The sequence below is a fragment of the Macaca thibetana genome, chromosome 7 (assembly GCF_024542745.1).
Source record: "Macaca thibetana thibetana isolate TM-01 chromosome 7, ASM2454274v1, whole genome shotgun sequence".
Lineage (NCBI taxonomy): Eukaryota > Metazoa > Chordata > Mammalia > Primates > Cercopithecidae > Macaca > Macaca thibetana.
In genome coordinates, this window is record NC_065584.1 from 132,880,577 (window position 1) to 132,905,874 (window position 25,298).

General features: G+C 39.0%; 1 protein-coding gene across 4 annotated transcripts in view; it reads right to left on the reverse strand.

Moving 5' to 3' along the window:
• FBN1 (fibrillin 1) overlaps positions 1 to 25,298 on the reverse strand; it is a 241,687-nt gene that overhangs the window by 93,915 nt on the left and 122,474 nt on the right. For all 4 annotated transcript variants that reach the window (XM_050797099.1, XM_050797100.1, XM_050797101.1 and 1 more), the window contains 9 exons: positions 22,269 to 22,394; positions 16,897 to 17,055; positions 12,478 to 12,657; positions 11,682 to 11,822; positions 9,829 to 9,948; positions 6,341 to 6,466; positions 4,869 to 4,991; positions 1,313 to 1,435; positions 75 to 227 (listed from right to left, as the gene is read on the reverse strand). In XM_050797099.1, the coding sequence (XP_050653056.1) occupies positions 75 to 227; positions 1,313 to 1,435; positions 4,869 to 4,991; positions 6,341 to 6,466; positions 9,829 to 9,948; positions 11,682 to 11,822; positions 12,478 to 12,657; positions 16,897 to 17,055; positions 22,269 to 22,394 (1,251 nt within the window). The remainder of the gene's footprint in view (positions 1 to 74; positions 228 to 1,312; positions 1,436 to 4,868; positions 4,992 to 6,340; positions 6,467 to 9,828; positions 9,949 to 11,681; positions 11,823 to 12,477; positions 12,658 to 16,896; positions 17,056 to 22,268; positions 22,395 to 25,298) is intronic.

Genomic DNA, 25,298 nt, shown 5'->3' on the forward strand with positions numbered 1-25,298 from the left:
AATTCCACAAATGCAAAGACCTCAATGGTGGCAGAAGGCTGGCAGTACGAGGGCATCCCCATGATACCACATACCTGAATTCTGTGCAGGACACGGCTGGCAAGGTTCCCCAAATGCATACTCAGTGCTGGCACAACAGCATTCAGATTTCGTGACAGCACCAAACAAAGGTTTGATACACTGGCCTCTCTTGTATCCACCATAGCATGTACTCCGCATGTGCGTGTCTAAACAGGAAGATGCATCTGTCATCACACTGTCACTTCAAACAGAGCAGAACCCCCCAAGTCAAAGTTGAAGAGGGCTTTGTTTATCCATCATCCCTGGTGTAACTCACAGGGAATGCCTCTGATATGAGGGCTCCATTTGAAGAAAAAATAAACAAAAATAGAAAAACACAACACATTCAGCTTCTAAGCATTGGAAACCAATGGCCAGATTGTTTCAGTTTTCTAGGGACTATCATGGTTTACCAAAATGTGAGGCACTTTAATGCTGGAATTATATCTCATTTATTTTGTCTTTTTCAGGCCTGTGCAGAGCAGGCACTTAATAAACGTTGAATTAATAATGGATGAATGTTGAATCTCACATCCTGCTAAATAAGACCTTTATTAGAAATGTGGCCTATCCCAAAACAAACATGCAATTACTGAATGTCTGAATTAGGTATACTTTCCAAAAAGGAGAAAGTTTAATCTGTAAAAGGTTTGTTATATAAACCTGTAGATGTTGGTCAACTAAGCTGTGTTATCTTTACCACCAGGAAGCGTGTTTCCAGCTATGCCCAATCCTTTTCCAATTCAAATGGCTTACTGAGTACCTTTCTTAAAAATAATCTGGATAAAACTGGTATCAATTTTTCAACAAGTCTCATACTTTTTAGAAAGTCTCATAAAACTATTATCATACAGGTTTCTGGATGATCCATATTCTCCTTTGCATTCTATACTGCCCATGGACATCAATTCTCTATTAATATGTTCATCATGAGATAATAGCATATGCACATCAATTTCAATGACCAATGTCAACAAAGGAGGGCTGGAGAAAACTGAAGACAGCTATGGGATTAGGGAAGAACAGGGGGAAGGATAGGTGGGTATTCTCTTGCTTTTCACTTAGCTCATCTTTCTAATCCTCGAATTAATGTTCAATTTACACAAGAAGAGAACTGACCCTGTTGATCTGTTGCTCTGCAAATATTCTTTATATCTTATCTGCTACAGTAGAGAGCGTTTGTTACTAGTGGGCTTTATTGAGTGACAGAGGTTGAATCTCTCTCCTAAGTCTAGCCATGATGTTTTCTTACCAACACACACACGTCCATCCAGACCCACAGCCAGTCCAGGGAAGCATTCACATCTGTAGGAGCCGTCAGTGTTGACGCAACGCCCATTCATGCAGATCCCAGGGGTTTCACACTCGTTAATGTCTGTGGCAGAGAAAGGCACTTATTAAAAATGAAGTGACGTTTATCTAAAATTATAACATATTGACAATTATGTTTTAACACTTGAAAATGGGGAAGATAGGAAATAACATGCAGCATCTGCAACAAAAGCTCAAATGGCATTCTCATTTTCCTCTGAAAGAACAGTAACAAAATCAAGAGAAATCAACTGTTGGAACGTATTTTCCATAAAAAGCAACTTTAATATATTCTCCCAAGAGATTTTTGTATCCAAAATAATCACAAAGGCAAAAACAGAATCGGAGGAAGGAGAACAATGGCTGCTAGAAGACAAAGGGTTTTGTGTAATGCATAATCAGGGTAGCTCTTCCAGGGCTCTCAGAAATCTAGGTAATAATAAACTACAGGAGGACTTTCCTTTTGGTATTCATCACAAAGACTGGCATCCCTTCTAGTATCACCCATGTCTTAGCTCTCTGGGACAATTCGCCTAAAATTAAAGGATAAACAACTAAAACCTTGATGGAACACCAAAGAAAAAGAACAGAAAATAAATATAGATTACTTCGATGACCATTCTGGGCCAATAACAGCACTGTATGTAATTGGAACCCAGCAAAGAAAAATCTTTCTTAAACTTTACAAATACTTTATGGTATTTTATGTGTATACTTAAGGAGGTCTGGTAAAATACTTTATTGGACACATATTAATAATAGCGGAGTGTTTTTTTCCCTTTAATATGGGGAAGTACAAAAGGCACCAAAATTGTGGTTTGGAAAACATACAACACTTAGAAGCAAATGATTTTAGGTCAGGCATGGTGGCTCACACCTGTAATCCCAGCACTTTGGGAGGCCGAGGTTGGGAGATCACTTGAGGCCAGGAGTTCAAGATCAGCCTGGCCAACATGGTGAAACTCCATCTCTATTAAAAATACAAAAATGAGCTGGGCATGATGGCATGCGCCTGTAATCCCAGCTACTTGGGAGGCTGAGGTGCAAGAATTGCTTGAACCCAGGAGGCAGAGGTTGCAGTGAGCTGAGATCACGCCCCTGCACTCCATCCAGCCTGGGAGACAGAGTGAGACTGTGTTTTAGAAAAAAAAAAAAAAAAAAGAAAAAGAAAAAAAGCAAATGATTTTATAACAACTCCTTTTACAATATACAACTAGTGTATGTGACTATTAACTTTCTCCTGACCTTAAAAAGGCAAATTGAGAGTAAAACACCTTCGTGTTTTACTTAGCTTGTGTTGTTTGGCACAAAATATATTCGGGTGGTCCAAGGTTCTGTGTACAGATTGTATTTGAAACAGCAGTTATATTTAAATACAGGAACTCAAATTGGTTAGTTATTCTGGTCACCTTTTTGTTCAAACTGTGACACACAATAAAACGTGGAGACTACAACCTGAAAGGTAACACAAAGCGCTTTTAATAAGAATGGAGATGTAAAGTAGATCCAAAGGAAGGTAACTTTGGTCAAATTTAGTGGCCTCAACTTTCAGAGAGTGAACAGAGAAGCCATGTTGTTGATCAGATGAGTTAACTGCGGAGATTGAATTAGCATTGTTGATTCAGCTTTGAACAGTCACATCTTTGTGGGCTCAGGACTAAGTGCTCAGGGCTAAGAGAAAAATCTTATCCCATGGCATAAAGAGAAAGACTATAAAAAGGAAGAAATTCAGTGCACATGGGATTAATTTCTGTCTTTTTTCATCCTTCAGTCTTATTACAGTGTGTGTACCCCATGCTCTATAAGCTAGAAAAAAGAAGACATTGATAATAATACAGAGCTATGGAGCTCTCTCTCTCTCTCTCAGATCCTTAAGCCAGAATGCTAAAGTCAGAACAAACCATCCATATCATCAGTACTTTCAAATTAATAGAACAATCAATTTATTGATAGGATACTATTTCACTGGTTGCCAATGGTGGCCAAACCTGGTTTCATCTGTGAGGTCACAGCATTATCTGTTGGCCATACTTAATGCAGAGATGTTGTGGTCTGGGTCAGCAGGAGCCTAGAGGCACTAAAAGTGAATCTTAGTGTGCTCTGTGTATCAACAAGAAGATTATGTATTCTCCTAGGTCTGCTCACAAAGGGGCTTTCATATTTCTTTCTATTATTTTTTTTGGAAGCCCAATTCCAAATATTCCAGCAATCATTCTCTTCCCTTTTCTTTTTTACTTGTACAGCGCTAAATTTGCACAATTTGACACTTTGTTTTATGCTATTTTACACTGTAGAATATTTCTATGTGTTAATCCTGTCTTCTCATATAAGTTCCTCCCACCACAGGGCTCAAAAGTACAGAAACCACCTTCCTACTTCAAATTTGAAACACCCAACTGTTTTCTCTTGCTGGGAAGACAGATTTGCACAATATTAAGAGCCACTGATGTGAAGGTCATAGAGAATGTAGGTAAACAACCAAGGGCTCGAAGTTCTTTTCAGCCTGGAGAAAATGCACATCTTGCCAAGGACTTAATACAAGGCTTTCTTCCATAACACGTTTACCAAAGCTGTCCACTAGGGGCACACAGAGAAGAGGCACCATAGGACTTTATCCTGCTTTTCTCTACCTTGAATAGCTTGACCCTCTACACTTTTGCATCTGAAACTATGCCCAGAAGCTCTAAGTGCAGCATTTTAGCAGATTTTCTGGACCTGTTTTGAGTATGAGGTTCTTTAAGAAGTCTGGTTCCAACTCAGATCCTGGACCAAGTGCAATAATCACTGATCCCTGCATAAGACAGGAGACACTAAGCACAAATTTGTCTCCAGCAACTTTTCTTAGGACCCCAATTCTCAACAGCAAAAATAAAAATCCTCATTTTTGCTTCAATACCTGGAGCAATGAGATTATTTCAAAATGGTTTACCAAACTAAAAAATGGTTGTTGGTTGTTTATTTATTCTGCTTAATCCCGTTTCCCTTCTTGCTTACCTAACTTGATAACGCCTAAATAAATTATCCTTAAAAAAAATTCTGTGTCTTAAGATGCCTGGAGGAAATTATGAGGAAGAGATCATTGCAAATAACATTCTACACCTATTCTGTCCAGGTAAAGATGTAAGAGGTGGCAAATAACAGCCATCAAGAAGCCTAACCACCATTATTCCCTAACTGGAAAGAAGAGGTAGAACTCAGCTTCTTTAGAACAATGCCCACATCTGTTGGAATACCAACAGGCAGTTTGGATTATTTATTTGCTACATAGCTTTTGACTCCTTTGAGAATACCGTTTCTGAAATAACAACAATCTTAAGGGCATAAACTGTAGCTCTTTGGATGGTTGGATTTAAGAGGGAGATTCAGTCAGGTTTCCCAAACCAAAATTCAAGATACTGTAAGTGGGGAGAATCAGTAAAGAAAGGCAGTACCTCTAAACAACATAAAGAGGAGAAAAGGCAGGTGAAGAACATGATCTAAGGTTTCACAGCACAAACCTTTGCAATAACGCCCATCTGATGCCAGCTGGAATCCAGGTTTGCAAATACATTTAAAACTGCCATCTTCATTGATACACATTCCATTAAGGCACATGTTCCTTATGCTGCATTCATCCATATCTGAAAAATACGAAACGTACATTTTCTTAAGACCAGAAGAGTAAGCTTACGAAGGAAACCAATCTGGATGAAAATAATTCTGTTTCTTCATATTTCTTTCTTTTTGTTATTACAGTCTAAGGCTAATTTTCATCCAAATAATATCACCTAAGGAAGGAGAAGATGGGACATAAGAAATACATATCTCAAGTTCTTGAGTTTTGGCAGGTGCATGTAAACTTTAGGGCCAGATTTATAGGTATATCTATTTATAAAATATATAAAATTTGACTCCATAGAAGTTATCAGGGTCCTTTTTAGGAATAATAGTTTACAAACTGAAAAATGTGCTAATAGCCTAGTGGGTATATTTATTTCACAGAATCATATTACTTCTAATGCTCTGAAAATGAAAATAAGTCAAAACTAAGATCAGAGGAATTTGAAATGTATTTAGGCTACATCCTAATTCTTTTAAAGATGAAAACCAGAAGATAACTTGTAGTTTGAAGCAATTTTAAATAGAGGCAGGTAAAAAGTGGACTTTTAAAATACATGGCTCAACTATGGATTATAGATGTGCCAGTGAACCTTTAAGACACCTTAAACATTGGGGATCGTTCTTTAAATTCATCAGTATGTTATTTAATATTAAAGCTGTCTTGGGAGGCACTTGCTCTTCTAGACACAGTGTTTTCACTTATAGGCTTTAGAAAGACCAAAGTAATTTATTATATATACATATTTTAGATATATATAATATATATATTTTAGACATATATAATGTATATTTATTTTAGATGTATATTTATATCTTAGATATGTATTATTTCTATTTAAATATGTATTTTATGAATATTATCTATATATTACATATTTAGAAAAACATATATACATAATATATATATTACATATATAGAAAATATATATAATATGTATTTTACATTTTATATATATTTTAGATATATATTTCACATACTGATGAGTAGCATTTTATTACTAGGCAGACACTTTAAGCAAAAAGATTATAAATGGCTAGATAATACATGGACTTAGGTATGTCCTATTTTTTAAAAATGTACAAATTCTGATTGTATAAAATTAGGAAGTATGACATTGTACCACAAAAGTTTCATCATCACCAGGGATCTTTAAAGGGCAAGCTCTCCTAGCAAATTAAAATGTTATTTGATTCACATAAATGTAAATTAAGAAATGAATATTGTGGAAAATTAGGCTTCCCTCCCAGATAAAATAAATAAAACATATCTGATACTTTGACATTTCACTCATTATTTGGTCTTGTTAAAGACCTCTGATACTGAAATTGCAATGGAAGGAGAGGACTAACATTAGTACACTATTATTACCTTCACAGTTCTTCCCATCTCGTGTAACATGAAAGCCTGCATTACACACGCAATGAAAACTGCCATCTGTGTTGATGCAGCGTCCGTTATTGCAGATCCGGCCATTCTGTAAACACTCATCAATGTCTAAAATCAAAGTTTAAAAAGAAGAAATAGCTTTATTTAGGGGAGTTAAAATTATTTTATTTCTCCCGCCCTCCATTTGCAAACTCATGATCTTAGCTTTTGGTTTTAATTACTTAATAATATTCTCCAACATAAACTGGTTATCAAATAATGTGATATTTAGGGTTATCAGAGTTGAAAAGACATGATAAAAAACCTGTATAATTGCATTAGAGCTAACTCTAATTTCTAATAAGACTCCTTAAATCTGAAGTCTGTCAACAAAATAGATTCTTCTTCACCATTTTCCAAGCACATTTATTTAACCAGTATAAATCATTATTTATACTGAAATTTGGCTGGCATCTTTAAATACATAATTTTAAAAGACATATTTTATAGCTATCTCAGAACAATACAAAAAACGCTACTTTTTAAAATAATCACCTTAATTCTGCCTGAAAACCATCAATCATATCTCTAAAACGTTCGTCTTCTTTATGGTAATTCTGGTTTATGTGCAGGGTTATTGCTGATAGATTCTTAGTCTTTTAAAAAACAACTTTATGAGTATTCTATCTACCAAATAAAATATTGATTCTGTGAGGGTAGTTTTCCTTTTTTCCTACTGTGGTTAGTATTATGCCAAAGTACACAATAAAGCTTGATACGGAAGTGTTAAAATAACAATAACTCAAACAACCTGTATCTGATTTCTCACTTAAAGATGAATAATCAACCCAAAGTGGATAGCATGGTACCCTGGATTATCTGTTTCTCTCAGTTTCTAGAAGCTACAAACCTGGATAAACATCAAAGAGGATGAACACAAACCTCTTTGTCTACACAGGCACAAAATCACTTCCAGGGCTTATTCCCAGAAGATAGGGACTGGGAAACTATGTGGAGTTGGGTGGGAACATTCCTATCTATGCAGAGTTGAGGCCACATTTGTCTGAGTATAAGCGCCCTAAATATCCCCTGCACAATGAGCACGTGCGTTTATGGCACCTCAGTTACTCTGACTGTCTACCCTGCGTCTGCATGATGTCTTGTGGTTGGCCCTCAGATGCACTTTCTTTCTGGGCAGATCCTGCAGTGGTTTCCACACAAGTCATTGGACGAGCTGAGGCAGTCTGGGCTTTTCTTCTGTCTGATCTTTGTGCCAACAACCTACGATCTTTTTCTCTCTCATTTATTTCTTAATCCTTGCTAAAAATCAGACTTGCTCCACACTCCAAAAAAATGGTAAAAACCACATATTCTTGAGCAGACTTTTTTTTTTTTTTTTAAGGATCCTATAATTTTTTGAGGCCCAAGTTGAAAATAAACAGGATAAAGAGTTCACCTTTTTCTCTCCTCATGGATTTCAGAATGCCACGGGGTTCCCCATTGCCTTATAAGACAAATTTAAAGCTGGCCATTCAAAGTTCTCCTCTACTGTGTCTCTGCCGGTCCTTCTGTCCCCTTCTATTCGGCCCCTCACATACTTCCCAGCTATGTGCACAGCCTTTTGGACCATTCTGTGGCAACTTTCATCCACAAAATCATGTGAACACATTCTCAACTTCTTATTTTCAGGATAACCTTAGCGCTAGCTCTTAAAGAAGTCAGTGCTTGAAGTATTCAGGTCATCCTCAGTCTCCAATACTAAGTCTCAGATTGATAACAACCACATACATGCGTTTATACTGGCTGGCCCTTGCCCCAGCTGAGTGCTCTCAATAACCACTTCTCTTGGCTTATTTAACAGTGCAGTCTCTGGACATTGATTTCATTTTATTTTCTATTATTGCAAAATGCTTAATACGCTATTTGTACATGTTAATTATTTTAAACAATAGTCATAATATTAAGAAGGTTCTCAATTCAGTTAAGTGTTCAACCTATCCATATTTATAATTAATAAATAGAAATGTTAGCAAGTTCAAAGGCCTTGTTCCAGTTTTTCTGCTTAAAATGGTCATTTATATGTAGTGCACTAAAATACACTGATGGCAAGAAATCTCTACGTGAGAACCAAATTCAAAAATTTTGAAACCAGTTCACTGATAAAAATTAAAACTTCTATAGGTCTTCAACTCATGAAGAGCTTTTGCTAAGAGAAGCAAATAAAATTAACTCTTGTCAATGGCTACCAATTTTCTAAAGTGATATAAACCTCACTATCTTTTATTTAACTTCTAAAAAACTTTTAAGTTCAGGGATACATGTGCAGGTTTGTTAAATAGGTAAACGTCTTTCACGGGGGTTTGTTGTACAGATTATTTCATTACCCAGGTATTAAGCCTACTACCTATTGGTTATTTTCCCTGATCCTCTCCCTCCTCCAACCCTCCACCCTCCAATAGGTTCCAGTGTGTGTTGGTGCCTTCTGGGTGTCCATGTGTCATCATTTAGCTCCTACTTAAAAGTGAGAACATGTGGTATTTAGTTTTCTGTTCCTATGTTAGTTTACTAAGTACAATGACCTCCAGCTTCATCCATGTCCCTGCAAAGGACATGATCTCATTCTTTTTTATGGCTGCATAATATTCCATGGTGTAAATGTACCACATTTTCTTTATCCAGTCTATCACTGATGGCCCCTTTTATTTAACTTTAATAGAGTATTTGCCAATTTTTTTTCTGTCTTTACTGATTAATGATACAGTTCATTTTGTGCTCAATTTAGAGATAGAGATGGAGATAGACGTTTGGGCTCCCTGACAGGGATCGTTATTTATTTGTTTTAGAAACTTAGTACATTAAAGTCATTTAATAAAAGGCATATTGGATGGCTTAATAAATTAGTTAATAAACCTGATGGGAAATTTTTTATGAGGGACATTTATAGCAGTGCTTCTCAAACTTCAATGTACATACAGATCGCCGGGGGATCTTGTTAAAATACAAAGTCTGCAACAGTATGTCTGTGGTGGAACCTGAGATCCTGCCTTTCCAAGCAGCTCTAGGTGATGCTGCTGCTGACCACACTAAAAAGCAGCAAGGGCTTAGAGCGACATCCTTAGCTTTTAGAACTTTCCATGAAGAAATTAATCGCCCATAATTTCAACTGAAATTTTCCTCAGTTGATGTGTCACAAAGGACAATCCCACTCTCTACCTCTCAGATGAAAACTTAAGAGGCAATAATAGTGACGAGACATCAGTACTGAAAATAAGATTTTTCCTGCAGGCATAGATGCATCTTATAAAATAACTTCAATGCTTGCCAGATTTTATGACACTGTCTTTCAGAATGACAATACGTGGAACTAAGTTCAAAAAAGCCATGGAACTCTATTAGTCTCTTCCGGCATGGGTTATTTAAACTCCATGGAACTCGTCTGAAGTCAACCCCCAGTTAGCATATATGTCCCACATTCCACGCCAGGACCATACCTCGGCATTCTGTCCGTGTGAGTGTGCTCTGATATCCAGCTCGGCACTGACAAGTGTACGAACCCTGGTTGTTGATACACTCGCCACCAGCACAGGGGTTTTTCTCACATTCATCAACATCTGCAAAGCACAATGTATTTTAGTGCAAAATTAGATAGCAATACCTCATCATTCTAAGATGTTCTTGGTTCCTTTTACACATATAAAACATTTTCCTTTTGAGAAATAAATAACATAATAAAAGGATCTTTTTTCTTTCCACTACAATATGTCATTAGCCATTCAAAGACTGGTTGAGCAGTTAAAGTGTATTATTTTCATGTGTCATTTTGTGGAGAAAAATTCCAAACAAGTAGCAACTCAACAATCTGATCTAATAAACATTTTCTCTTCCTTAAGTCTGATCGAAGAGAACCAAACAGACTAACATTTCAGAAGTGGCTTGTGGATAGGATTCCAAGTATCTCTTGAAGCTCTATTTTTTCTAATGAAAAGAAGGTCTAACCATATCCAAGCATTCCCTGCTGAGTTCCACTAAAATGTCAGAACAAAACATGAAGCAACTGTTGTTTAAAGGGCAGTTCTCAATCACCATAGAGTCGACCCCATCCCCAGATGTGTTCAATACACAAGCTCACACTAGTTTTACAGTCACTTAGAATTATCAGTACATTTAGAGATAAACTGGTTTATATGACCCTACTTGTAAACAGGAGGAAGCTAAAATTTAGCGAAGATAACCCAGTTGTCCACATGCTTCTTAGTGGCAGATACAGATCTGACCTCACATTCCCCAACCCTGAGTTAAATGTTTCCACTTCTACTCAGATCTGGATGACCTCTAGAAGGGGTGTTCACATCACCAGGAAATTAAATAGTTCGGGGAAGTAAGAACTCATCATTTCTGACCAATCATAAATTTACAATTATAAAATTAGAATTCATAACAGAACTAAGAGGTGAGCTTATTTTAAAAACAAGTTGATAGGAACTGAGTATTCTTATCCAATCCAACAAATTGATTACTCTTGTATTACATTTTCTCCCTTCACCAGCTTAAATGCCTCATCAGCAATTTAAAATTTCTTTCTTCCATTTAAAGTAATTAGTCTAAGAGAGTTGGTAAGCTACACATTTAGACTAGTATAATGTGCAAAATTCCATAATTTGGGGATATTTTTAATGTTTTCTTTTAATGGTTAGGCTTTTGGTAGGTTGTCTTAAATTGGAGTTACCAGAAACGAATTGAGTACCTTTTACAATGAAAGTTAAAAGTAACTTTAATAGGCAGAATAATGACCTCCCAAATATGCTCATGCCCTAATTCCCAGAACCTATGGATATGTTATATAGCTAGCAAAGGGGAATTAAAGTTGTAGATAGAATTAAGGTTGGTAATCAGTGATCTTGAGATGGAGAGGGTCTCCTGGATTATACAGGTGGCCAAATGCAGTCACAAATATCCTTAAATGTGGAAGAGGGAATTGCAAGAGAGAGTCAGAGAGAGAGAGAGAGACAGAAAGAGATTTGAAGGCACAACGCTGCTGGCTTTGAAGATGGAGGATGGGGCCATGAGCTAAGGACACAGGCAGCTGGTAGTAGCTGCAAAAGGCAAGGAGATGGATTCCTCCCAAGAGCCTCCAAAAGGCACACAGCCCTCCAAACACCTGGATGTTAGCCCAGTGAGACTTGTGTTGGGCTACTAACCTACAGAGCTGAAAGATAATATAAACTTGTATTGTATTAAGCCACCAAGTTTGGGGTAATTTGTTACAGCAGCAATCGAAAACCAGTAGAGTCAAGGAACAGAATTGCAACAGACCCATGGTGCCAACCTAGGATGGATCACGTACCAATACACTCCCCACGGAGGTCCAGCTGGAACCCTTTGTTGCACTCACACCGGTAACTCCCAGGAGTTGGAATGCAGCGTCCATTTTGACAGAGATAGCGGACCAACTGGCAGTAATCAGTGACGTTGACTGGCAGCACCCCTAGAAGAACATTAAGCCCCAATAAAATTATTTTAACTATGGTACCTTTCATCAGTACTTAATCTGACAATAATGAACAAGATGTTGAATCAGAAAGGAAAGAGGACACTCTTTGGGCAAAGGTCGTCTAGTGACAACAGAGCATATTTCCACCCTGCCAACAGAGATCACATTGCACTACATGTGCATAGGGGAGCTAGCAACCCAGCTGCAGGCTGCTTTTCCCTGCCCTCTTCACCACCTCACTCTCAAACCTCTAGTTTGCAGAAATAACAAAGGCATAGAGAGATTGGTATTGAACTACTTATGAAACTGCCTTGCAAGCTCTATAACCTAAAGTATAATTTTATATCCTCTCTATTAACCCTTTCCGTGAATCAGATTTAACTATCGCCCATAACTCTCCCATAGTTGCCTGAAAACATCAATAACAAAAGGACATTAATCTCTGGAGAATAGGAAGCCTCCCGTTTTTCTCTATGCAATAGGAAAATTGAGATATATAGATGATATAGATACAGATAACATATGTAAACCAAAAATTAATATAACAATTTATGAACTTATTTAATGACTAAAGCAGCATAAATAAACAATAAAAAATGTTAACTTGAACAATGCGAGAAAAATAACTAGATGACTTTTGAATTCTTACTTGGTGGTTCCCGAGATGGATATGGATATTCCACTGGTGGTCGAGGGACCGGAATTTGAGGTCCAGGAGGAAAGCCAGGAGGAACAGGGAGAACTGGAGGAATGGGGCCAAGGGGTGGGGGAGGATATTCTGGTCTCCCAGGAATTACCATAGGAACAGAGCACAGCTTGTTGAAATCCTCTAGAAAAACACAACAAAACAAAACATAACAGCTGAGCTGTAGCTTATGATCATAGGCCCACAGAAGTCATCCTTATTTTTTTAAAGATATTTTTGAATAAAATTGATCCTCAAAACTCACAGGTCAATTGGAGAAAAGAAAAAGGAGCAACTGACTGGATTTCCATTTTTAATACCTGCAGCAGCAACCACTCTGGAACAATATTCAAAACCAAAGCCATATTCCTCCCAAAACCTCGGAGTCTTTATTTGTATCAACATTCACCTCGTGGAAAACATAAAGTATTACTTTCTCCATCCAGTCCCACCTGTGGATCCCACAGGGCTCCACAGAATACATTAAAAAGTTTGGATTTTATTTTATGCACAGTGTAAAACCACTGGATATCTTCAACAGGGGCGGGACATGATCAGATGACCATTTTCAGAAGATCACGCTTACAATTACAACGTATGAAGAACATTACTGCAGGGAGGCAAGGCTGTCACAGAAGACCAAGGGGGAGATGATGATGTCTGGACGGGGGAGGCAGTGATTGAATCGGACAGAAGTGGACAAATCTGAAGCACATTTTAGAGATAAATGTATAGTGCTCAGTGAAGTGATAAGTGTCAGAGCTCATGAGACAAGAAGTCAAGAATGACTCCTAGTTTTCTGGTTGAGCAATTGGGTGAATGTCGGTGCCCTTCCCTGGATGGGAAAAACCATGGTGGTAGCAGGTTTGGTGGGTAGAAGCCAAGTTCCATTTTGAACATATGAGTTTTGAGATATCAGACATCCAAGTGGAGCTACCACTTCGCAGTTGTAAAAGACAGTGTGAAGCTTAGAGGAATCAAGGCTAGATGTGAGTTTCAGAGTCATCAGTACAGACAGGTGATATTCAAAGCCATGGGGATGGATGAGCTCATGTAAGGGTGGTGTGGAAGGGGAAGAGAAGGGACTACAAGGACAGAACCCTGAAGAATACTGATTCATAAAAGAAAGCATTATCAATGGAGAAGTGGTCCATAAGGGAAGGAGAAATACCAAGGGGTGGTGGGTCTGGTATTAATGCTGCATAGTGACCCTCTGAATGAGGACATCCTGACTTCATCATCTGCTTCCCTATGATTCTGCATTTTCAGGATGATTACTATTTTTCACAGCGTCAGGTCTTTATCAAATAAACCATCTTTAGGTTTTGACACATTTGTTCTGGGCTTCCAAAAAGCTGTTTTTAAGCAGTATCCAGGTTTCCAAGGATATATTTATTTTATTCATTTTCATGTTGCCTACAAATAGCCATGTTTTATCACAGTTGCCTTCTGTAAGTAACCTATGTGACTTTTACATTTCATTTCTTTCCTCTCTTGCTAGGATGTTGGTAATTTTATTTTCACAGTTGTACAGCGATTTTCTCATGGATACCTTCTATGCTAGTTTTAGCCATTAATAGAAATTAGACTAATATTTTTCTTTTCCTTACAGACTACAATTTAACTTATTTTCAGATAGTAACATGTCTTACTTAAATGCATTCATATTTCAACCCCATGGGACATTCTGCCAATTTATATGAGGTTAAATATGCCTAGCTACTATGAACGGTACTTTCTGGTCCGTTTCTAAAGTTTCTTCATTCATATTTGACATTTCCAGCTCAGGTCAAGTTTATACTTTCAGAGAATTCTCTTACAGCATTTTAATTATGATTTAACTGGAATTTCAAATCACAGAGATACTGACATACTCGAATGTATTTGTAAAGGAATTCTATGTTGTTCACGCTTCCCTGACTCAGGATGTCACAATCCTGCTTGTCAACCAACAATGACTCTTCCTATAGATTGATCATCTGTATGTGCCATATCCATCATTCCCTGGGAACCTGCTCTTACCAAATTCCCATCACTAAGACTGTGTAGTCTTTGAAGTCAGGGATCATCTCTAACTCATGACTAGTTCCCACTCTCAGCCTTGCCCTGCAAATTGCACATAACAGGAATTCATTAACTATGTGCTGGATTTAATTGAATGACAATTATATTACAGAACTCACTTTGCTTCTAAGCATTTGTAGGTACCAATTCAGCCTTTCTTTTTAAGACTTTTTGAATTTATATAAAAGAAATAGCTTATCAGCCTTTGTGCTAATTAGGTGGGTATTTTATTTTAAGAATGCCATTAAATTCATCTTAACCTCTCTAGGAAAGTGCATCAGACTGAATCCTATATTTCTTCCTATTTTTTACAGATTAGTAATCTTCTCATTGCCCCTTTATATTCAGGATCAGCAACATGGCGCTAATTTTGTTCAGCTGATGTCCATCTTTCCTATCTCCACTGAACCCAAGATGATGCTGATTTATTTTTTAAAGAGTAAAAAGCTGGCCAATCTAAAATCCTTCCTGCGTCACTCTCTGTAAGAGTCCAGATCTCTAGCACTGGTACTGGAACATTTGGACAAACAAAAACCTACCTGCAAATTATTTTGCTCTATAAATCTGTTTTGCCCAAGGCCTCTCAGGGCTGTGCATCTCTCAGTGGTATACCTGGGAGAACAGCTCCCTGTAAAGCCACACACAGGAACCTGGTCTTCTTCTCCAACTGTCCCAAAGTAGGTCTTCCTGCAGGCACCTAAACCTGCTCTAGTCCCCTTCTCTATTCAATGCCTTAACACAGGAAGGAATCCACATCAAGGCTGCTGATTTCCTAAGTTAACGTATGCATTTTAAAAGCCATTGTCCTGGTACCTAGGCCCTGTCTTAGTAGGAAGTCATGTGCTTCTAAACAGTGATCCACTAAATGGTTCCCTACTGGACTAAAGAAGGTAAAGTTCATCTATGTATTTGTTTATTTATGTATTATTATTTTTAATTGACAAATAAAAATTGTATATATTCATTGTGCACAACGTGATGTTTTGAAATATGCTCAACTGGTGGGAAAGATGTTGCCTAATAAGTTGCTCTATTTGAATGCCTCCTATAGCAAGATTTTGCTGAATATTGTGGAAGTGTAAAAAGCATGAGAAATATGAGGCTACAATAATGAATGAGATTTCCTAATGAGATTGATCAACCAGTAAAAGAGCAATGTGTGAACACACATATAGGACTCATGCCATAGTCATACTACCAGCCAGAACCACAGGAGCACGAGGAAGAAGGGAGCACTTCCAGCTGCAGCTGCCTGGGGACATTCATGGATTAGGTCATGTTTGAGTAGATCTTTAACAAGACTAGAGGACATATAACAGGCAAGGATGGCAGGAGAAGGGAGAAAGAGACTGAACTGGCTAGAAGTTTTAGAAAAAAAGTCAACTTGAATTTAGAAATGCTCAGATTGGGTGCAATGAAAACTCAATCATATAATTTAAACTACTATAAAGAACAAGAATTAAAAGGTGAACTGGGATCAGATTTGGGGACTCTAAATGCTGCGCTAAGTAGCAAATGTTCTTTGCAAGAAATGGAGTGAATTTGCCACTAAATATTGCCTGAGTTCGTCCTGGAGAAATATTTTTGGACATCTTTCTGGACTAACGAAAGTGTGCTGTATTTATATATTTGTTTAGTTATGTATTTTTAAACTAACGAATACAAATTGTATGCATTCATTGTATACAACATGGTGTTTTGAAATATGCTCAATTAGTCAAAAGGTGTCTCCCTTTTCCCCCTAGACACAATTTTTTAAACTGAACTTCACTGACTCATACTTTGGGAAAGATACATGGCAATGGTGGATTTCAGAGACTAGTTAGGAGGCTGCTGGAACAGTCCAGACTAGAGAAAATATGCTTCTAATGGAAACAAAAAAATGGACAGATAAAAGAGATACTGTGAAGGAAAAAAAAAAATAAGCAGGACTTTGCAGGAAGAAAAGAGTCCAATGTCAGGAAAAAGGAAATGTGTCTCCTGAACAACTTACCTGAAAAATTCTGAGAGCTGAGTTTTACCCTACTGAGCTTTTGAGTACTACATGAGAGCCAGTAAGTACTAAAATGAGAATAAGTACTTCCCCAAAAGGTTTCTGTTAAGTAGTAATAAGCCAGCTAAGTCAAAAGCAGTACCTGAAAACAGTACTCTTCATACAGACCTCTGTTTTTTCCCTCTGCATTATGTGGGGAGATTTCCCTGGATGTCATCTCTTATATTTTCTGGAGTCTATTCATTTACCCAGGTTTCCATTATGTCTGCATCATGCACATTGTCATTGGGCTTGTGAGGATATTCTGCAGATAACAGGGCTCTTACCGGTTGCTCTGATGGGACACATCTCAGGGGCGACAGTGACCCCTGGAGACCAGCATCGGCCGGCATCACAGCAGCACTGCATTTTGGTTATGGACTGTGGCAGCTGGTTAGAGCAGCGTCCGTTTGTCAGAGCTGTGTAACAGTATCCTGGGCGAACATCTGAGGACAAAGAAACACATACACACACACATCACTGAGATGAGACTTGTAACAACACTCCCCGGCCACAGCAGCTCCACACTTCACACTTGGGCTACGGCAGGATTAATTCACACCTCTGCCCCCGGAAGGGAAGCTGCGAGCGCTGCACGGGAACAATGCTCAGTCAGAAATCCCTGGTCTCACACCTTTTGCCCCTGTGTGCTGGTGCACATGGCTGAAGTCCCACAGTCCATACCCAAGGTGGGAACGAATGATTAAAACCATGTGTACCACAGGAAAAGAGAGACTAAGAAAATCACCAGCAGTGACAGTTAATTATATATACATCTTTATATGTCTCTATGCTGAAGAGAGACTGGGTTTTCCTTGGTTTCAAACTACTTAATTTGAGTCATTTTAGGAAAATAGTTATGTAAATCTATTTTAAAACAATATTCAGTCTATATTTCTAAAAGATCTTTCTTATTTTTCAGTCTGTAACTGTGAGAGTCAGACATAAGTTTTTTGTTTTTTGTTTTTGTTTTTTTTTAAAGAATGAGCCACTTTGCATTTAGATCTGATGCTTATTAGTCAAGATTTCCTTTTGTCTTGGGGCCCTAACAGATTTTATAAGGTACTAATTATTTATAACTTCAAAATGGCACATGATTCCAAGTTCTTAGTCCTATAGAATACAATAGCTCTAGAAGGATTTTGTTGTTGTTTTTGGCAGAAAGTATCTTCTCAAAGCAACATGGTAAGACACATTTCTATATCACTTTTATTGGGTTACATCATGTCTAACTGTCATGATGTCCGACACACTGCAGTGCAACTCTGGGTTACCGAAAGAGTTTGTGACACAGGAAAAACCTAACGGCTCGCTACGCCTTTGAGATATTACCATGAAACAGTGAAGGCAGGTAGCAAAGTGCAAAACACTTTTATCTGCCTGACATGTGCCGAGGGTGTACCTCTCTTCAAGTAAACTGTATCTCTATAGAGATCATATAAAATTAAATTTTGAATAGTAAATAATATTGTCAATATGCTTGTTATTTAAAGCAGGGGTCTCCAACCCTCAGGGGCCCCAATCCCCAGTCCTGGTCTGTGTCGTGTGAAGAACTGGGCTGCACAGCAGGGGGTGAGCGGCAGGTGAATGAATGAAGCTTCATCTGTATGTACAGCTACTCCCCATTGCTGGTATTACCGCCTGAGCTCCACCTCTGTCAGACCAGTGGCAGCACTAGATTCTCATAGGAGGGTGAACCCTGTTGTGAACTGCGCATGTGAGGGTTCTAGGTTGCGTGTTCCCAATGAGAATCTAATGCCTGATGATCTGTCACTGTCTCCCATCACCCTCAGATGGGACCATCTAATTGTAGGAAAACAAAGCTCAGGGCTCCCTTTGATTCTACATTATGGTGAGTTGTATATTTATTTCATTATATATTACAATTTAATAAGAATAGAAATAAAGTGCACAATAAATGTAATGTGCTTGAATAACCCTGAAACCATCCTCTCCTCCAAGTCCATGGAAAAATTGTCTTCCACGAAACCAGTCCCTTGTGCCAAAAAGGTTGGGGACCACTGATTTAAAGGAATATAAAGGTTAAATCCTTTTGTAAAGCAAAGATCTTTCATAGCCAAAAATCCATCCCTGGGTTTCCTGTAAGTCTGAATGTTAAATTTCAAGTTTTCTCAAAGAGGGTCATACCTGCAATTGTTATCATCCACATCATTCTTAAGAACACAAAGCCCTCATGTCTTGAGGTTTCAATAAATTAATAAAATGAAATAAAATAAAAACAAGGCTAATTTAGAAACATTTAAATTATTAACATCAAGTGAAGAAGGCTAAAGCAAACCTAGACAAACCATAAAAGAAAATTATGGGTCAGTTTTAAAGGATACAAGATTATTTCCGAAAAGTACTTAAAACCACTAGCCAGTATAAATGTGCTTTCCAGAATTTTTTTGTGGTTCCAGTTCCTGTACCTCTGGTCAGACTAATAGTTTCACCAAAGAGGCAGAACAAGTTTTATTCCAGCCCGGTCCAGGATAAACGGCTGGAGAAGGAGTATAGACAAGTATGCTCTCTGTGAAGCCTCAGGTGGCACCTCCCCTGTCAAGAGGGCAGAGAAATTGAACTTCCTACATTCTAATTTGCAATGCCTTAAAACCACTAATACTTTATATACTTGGGAATTAGTAAATATTTGGGGCATGGAAACCAAAGACTGTTGAGAATGGGAAGAGATATTCAAAACTGGCTTATATCCCAGCTTCAAATGAATTCGGTGGTCAAAACCCAGTGTAAACACTTGACCAAATTATGGAATTTGTACATATAATTTTCAGCATGGGCTATCTTTCAGAGCAAAACTAGGGCCTACAGTTGCCAATGACAAAAGCTTAATGGGCAAATGTCTATTATTTTGCAAATTAACTACGATACCATGTTATTGCCCATCTGGCTGACTTATATGTTAAATCAATGGGTCACAAACTCTTGAGCAAAATGGTGAATGCTGGGGGTAAAAAAAATTACAAATCAAGTTTGGGTTACTGGCAGTCCCTGATTTACAGATGGCACCTGCACATATAAAAATAATTTTTCTAATTTCTTTTTTTTGCTGAAGAAGTACCTTTGTTAAAAACACACATTTATATAACTTATAATTTTAATGAAAACCTACGGGCTAATAAGTAAAGGAAGTAAAAAACTGAAAATCAGAAACCATTTGGATGGAGTAGCTGACCCCCAGGACACCTCGGCCTGAAGTTTTTCACTTCGTTAGGCAGCAGTGCCACATCAAGTTGCGGGGAACTGCTGTGGTGAGATGACGCTTTGTACAGAGGGTAAGGGGTGGCTGTAGACTAACCTGAACACCTTCAGGAGCCAAGCTAAGGGGAGAAGAATGTCAGGATCTGGAGGACATAAAGGGACACATAAGGAACCACAAACACCTTCCATTTTAAATCTGCCCTGGCCAAGACACCTGGCAAGGAGGAGGAAATCTCACTCTTTTCTCCCCTTTTGAATCACTTGGTCCCTTATTCTCAGGACCCAGAAATCACATTATATCAAAGCAAATATATTATGGATTAAATAGGTGTTTGCAGGTCGTCCTAGCCTGTCAACAGGCCTCTCCTAACCTGTCATCAACATGGTTGTGTACAACCAGAAGCTAGGAGTGGTGAGGCTCAAACTAGGGAAAGGACATCTTTATGACTCCTAGGAGTCGAAGAGAGGGAACACAACAATATAAAAAGACAACCCTCCAGGCAGTATTACAAATGCCACAGGAAGATCACAGAACGACAAATAAAATAATACTAAGAGAGCTTAGAACACAAAGGGAGCTCGGGGCTGGGAGGTCTGAGAGTCTCAGAATGTGGGGGCAGAAGGTACCCGCTGGAATTTTACGGTTAGAAGAAATGTGCACGGAAGATACTGCATACCACTATCTACATAGTGGGTTTTCTATTGGTGAGACCTACTAATTCCAAACAACTGTCTTACGAACAAGCCTTGGATTTGTTTATACTGTTAGGGGCTATTTGTATTTTCTCATCACTAGGGATAAATTTGGGGGTCTCTGTTGCTTACGATGGAGGGAAATAGGAGCACTGGGGATGGCAGAAAGGTCACTTGGATCATTTTGTATGACAAGTTGCTAATTATGGGCACAATAGAGTTCCAAAGAAGAAACGGGGCTTGCCTAGGGATCTGGCAGGAAAGAGCGAACTGCATCCAGAGCTGAGGGGTAGGAGGTAATGAGGGAAGTCTGGGCTGTGCACTCAGGTCACAATGGAATCCCAGATTCCTCTCTCACTACCCACTTAAACTATTGGGCCATTATTTATCTAGCCTCTCTCAATCTCAGCTGCTTCCCATCTACCGCTGTGAAATGAACATTAAGTCAGATAATTTACATAAAACACCTCATACCCCGTGATCCAGGGATCTTAGTTCCCTTCCCTTCCTCCTTTGTAAAAAGTTAGTATGGATATATTTGATAAAAAGAAAATAACTTTTAAAACGTGAACCATCTGATATGTAAATATATCTTAGTCTTCATGTAGTCCTTAAATATCAGACTGTGCACTTTGGAACTTGAATTTTAATCTAGAACACTGAACTTTGAAAGAAGTCTTAACAATTGTTAAATCCAGCAGCTGTCAACTCTATTTTTTTTTTTTCCAGACAAAGTCTCATTCTATCGCCCAGGCTGGAGTGCAGTGGCGTGATCTCAGCTCACTGCAACCTCTACCTCCTGGCTTCAAGAGATTCTCCTGCCTCAGCCTCCCGAGTAGCTGGGATTACAGGCGCCCGCCACCACGCCCGGCAAATTTTTGTATTTTTAGTAGAGACAGGGTTTTACCATGTTGGCCAGCCTGGTCTTGAACTCCTGACCTCAGGCAATCTGCCCGCCTTGGCCTCCCAAAGTGCTGGGATCACAGGTGTGAGCCACTGCGCCCAGCCAAATCTAATTTTTAAACAATAGAACCCCTTATTTAATTGATACCTGACATGGAAGCCTAACACTCACAGCAGATAAAGTGAAATTGCTATGCCTAGAATGTGTGTGGGAGTGTCGGGGGGACAAGAGCCCTTTCCACTCAGCCCTCTCCCTTTTCTCTGTGCTCTCCCCAATCCCTGCAGCGCTGGAGAGCTTTGAAACACTTGAAGGATCCACTGGACAGACTGAAAACCACTGATTTCTAAGTCCTAATGGAAAACTACTGAGGGTTTGAGCTAGAGTGTTATTTAACCAAAGCACTATTTTAGGAAGATAAATCTGACAAAATGGATTGTAGAGAAGCCAAGAAGCAGGGAGACCAATTAAGAGATTATTAAAAAATTTCAGGCCAAATTAACATAGATTCCGGGGAATGACTGAAGGTGGGGGTAAAAAGAGAGAGACACCTGGGATGGCTTCAAGGTTAAATGCTGCATGACTGCAACATTAATTAACAGACTGAAGATATCTGTAAGGTCTCCCGGATCATCCCTCTTTTATGGGAGGCAAAACGTCTCCAAAAAAGACCACAAGGTGCCTCTGTTTTTTAAGAGGGCAGTGAACTGTTAAACGCTTTTCTAAAAATGTACATTTTACCTCAACTGATAAATTATATGTGCCCCTTAACAAGCTTGTCTAGAAAGTTGTTTGTTATGGAAGTGACATATACAAACCATGCATGCTGTTTGTCATTAAACCTACCTATGCATCTGGTACCATCTGGAGAGGTGTAAAAACCAGGAGGACATTTGCAAAAGTAACTGCTGACTGTGTTTGTACATTCGCCCCCATCACAGATCCCAGGAATGGTGCTGCATTCATCAATATCTGGAATATAAAAAAAAACAGTCTCAGCATCTGTAGAACACAATATAAAACCGTTCATCAGTACAAGGATTCAGACGTAAATACTTGACAAATCATGTCCCTGGAAACAGCCATCTTTAAAAAGTACAAGCTGCATGGAGAACAGTCAATTCAAAGGTAGATGCTGCTTCTTTCAACACAGACTTACCCAAAAGATTTACCAAATTCAGCAGACTAGGGCAAAATGAAATCACCCCCCTTTAAAATCTAAAACTGTGTACTGTTGTTTCACCAAGTAACTATAGCATGCTAATGTTACAAATGTCATTTATTTTAAAATTTTGTTTTCCTTTCGTTTCCATGTTTTGCATTAAGTTAAACTCCCCGACTAATTATTTTATATTCCGCATCACTTATTGCATTGCTTTTCAATCTATTTTCCACAACACAGATACTGAAATCCTACAGAGGAGATCTTGTGGTCTGAGTGTTGACCCCAACTTGGCCAATTTGGTGTTCTCAGTGGCACCCAAACTACCATTATGATGGTCTTCTGTGGTTGGTGAATGAACTGTGATGGACTGGGTGCTCTAACCAATGTCCCCTTCAAAGAGGGACTTGCTGCCTAGGAGGCTGGGAATACTGTCAACAGATGGTCTTTGGCTCTCAGCCTCTTCCGAGATAGCCTGAGTCGCAGAAAGCCCCCTTGCCCAAGGTAACACCCTTCCCAGGCACCCCACACCCAATAAGCAATTGTGGAGGAGGATCAAAGTCTGGTGCATCCTGTGTCAATGGGAGACAACACTGACGGCCACTCCAATTCCCCAATTCCTTCTGGGCCTGGTGGAGGCTGTTGATGGGCTACACCCCAGCTTGCCTTCTCTGCACGCTCTTGCCTCTTCCCCTTCTCTTCTGCAGGTGTTGATCCCAAGGATATCCTCTAATAAACATCCTGAATGCTATGGAGGCCAAAGCTGGGGTTAGCCCTCAGACCACTGGTCTCCATCAAGGAAGCAGTAAAATTCCCTTAGGACAAATTTGACCATTTCCTTCAAGGAGAGATTTTCAATGGCCTGACCCACACACTGACAAATGTCAACAGGTACGGCACCAGCAGAAGAAGAGAAAAAAAATGAGAGCTTCCTTCTTAGGCTAGAAGTAAACTCGGGGCACAGGGAATCTGCCTGGCCTCCTCTCTGAGACCAGTAGAGCTTTCTGCACTGACCTTGGGAGAGGTGACATTTGACCCAGGCCTCCTGGCAGTATTACAATGGCCAGGCTGACACTGTTAAAACTGGGAAAGGCTTATGACCCCCAATAAGAACATTTATTCTGTAGGCTAAGTACTCTCTTCATTTATAAAACAAAATAGAGTTCTAAGTGAACCAGATTCAAGTATCTTCTGACTCAGGTTCACCCTGTTAGTAAAAAAGGCAGCAATGACAGTGTTTACATGCAGTTTAACCTTTTTAAAACCAAAATCACCATTCTTCCAAGCTAGGCTAGAGGCTAAACCAAACAATATTTCTCTGCTTATATTAGAGTCAATGCTAACATAAACAGCACTGTCATTGCAAAATTATGTAACAGTAAAGGTGCATATTCTATTCTGACAGACACAAATTTCACTAGAGTCTGTGAAAGGGCCAGGTAGAGAAACTGCCAAGGGCAGACAGAGCCTAGGGTTACCCACGTAATATCTCAAGGCAGCCACACTTCTGCTTAACACAAACAAAAGGCAAGTATGTCAAAGACCCTACAGGATTCAAAGCTTCATTTAAGGATAGAGGAAGGTATAATTACAATTAAGAAGAATGTACCTTTTTCAAAGTGTCCCTAAAAGTTAATATCTGAGTCCTACAACACCTGCCAAAGATCACATGAGGAGACAATGTGGTATTATATTTTTTCTCAGCCCATTAATATAAATGACAGCTACCATTCGTATTAAGGCCACATCAATATCCAAAAAGTTTCAGTGACAGCCTATGTCAGAAAATTTTATTTAAAAAATAGAATTAACATTGGCAGAATGGGGGAATCATCTTTTCCATGCTGGCTGAGTGAGATTTGGGCCCTTTATTGAAGATAACAATAACAACGACAATAATGATGAGAGTTTGCAGGTGCTGAGTGCTAGGCAGAGTCAAAATGCTTGATGAGTGTCCAATCATCTAATTCTTACAATACAGGTAGGACTGTGGGCCTGATTCTATACCTCTGCTGCCCAGGTACACCTCTTGCATTACGCTGAGGCCTTCAGAAAACTGACACGAATCAAACCTGAAACAACAGCAAAGAGGCTCATCATTTATAAAGGGAGGCTAAACCCAGTCTCCAACTGGCAGGGGTTTTTAGGGTGGGTGTGGGGAATTTTCCACCTAGGTACATGTCTTTGAAAGCCAGCAGGTCAGGAAATATGTCACACTGCACACCTCCCTGAGTTCACACAGATTAAGATAAAATGGGACTAGGCCAAATCATTACATTTGAAGGAGCTTAAATGACTTCAAATTCCCCCTAATATGTCCCCTTCTCAGTGACACACCCTTTTGCCTTCAGGTGGCTAGTGCCTTCCCCCTTTCCTAAACCATCTTGCTTCTCAGTGGCATGGCTTCGTAACAAATAAAAGCAAGAGTTCTATCTATTACCAGGCTGTGGCGGAAATTCCTGATGGCAAAGGCCAGAATAAGGTGTTTGAATTGGATTCGCTCACACTCTGAAAATCGTTCATATGAATTTATTATTTCTCCAAGTTCTTCCCACTGTGTTCGTCTCCTTTTAATTGAACTTCAGGCATCCCAAGTTAAGAGGGAACTTGAGAACGGTGACTTTCTCAGAGTTTCTACAAATCAGGCTGTGTCAAATGCCAGCCATGAAAGTAAACCAGGTCGGGAGGCCTGGTGGGGAGTGGGGCTTGGCTGG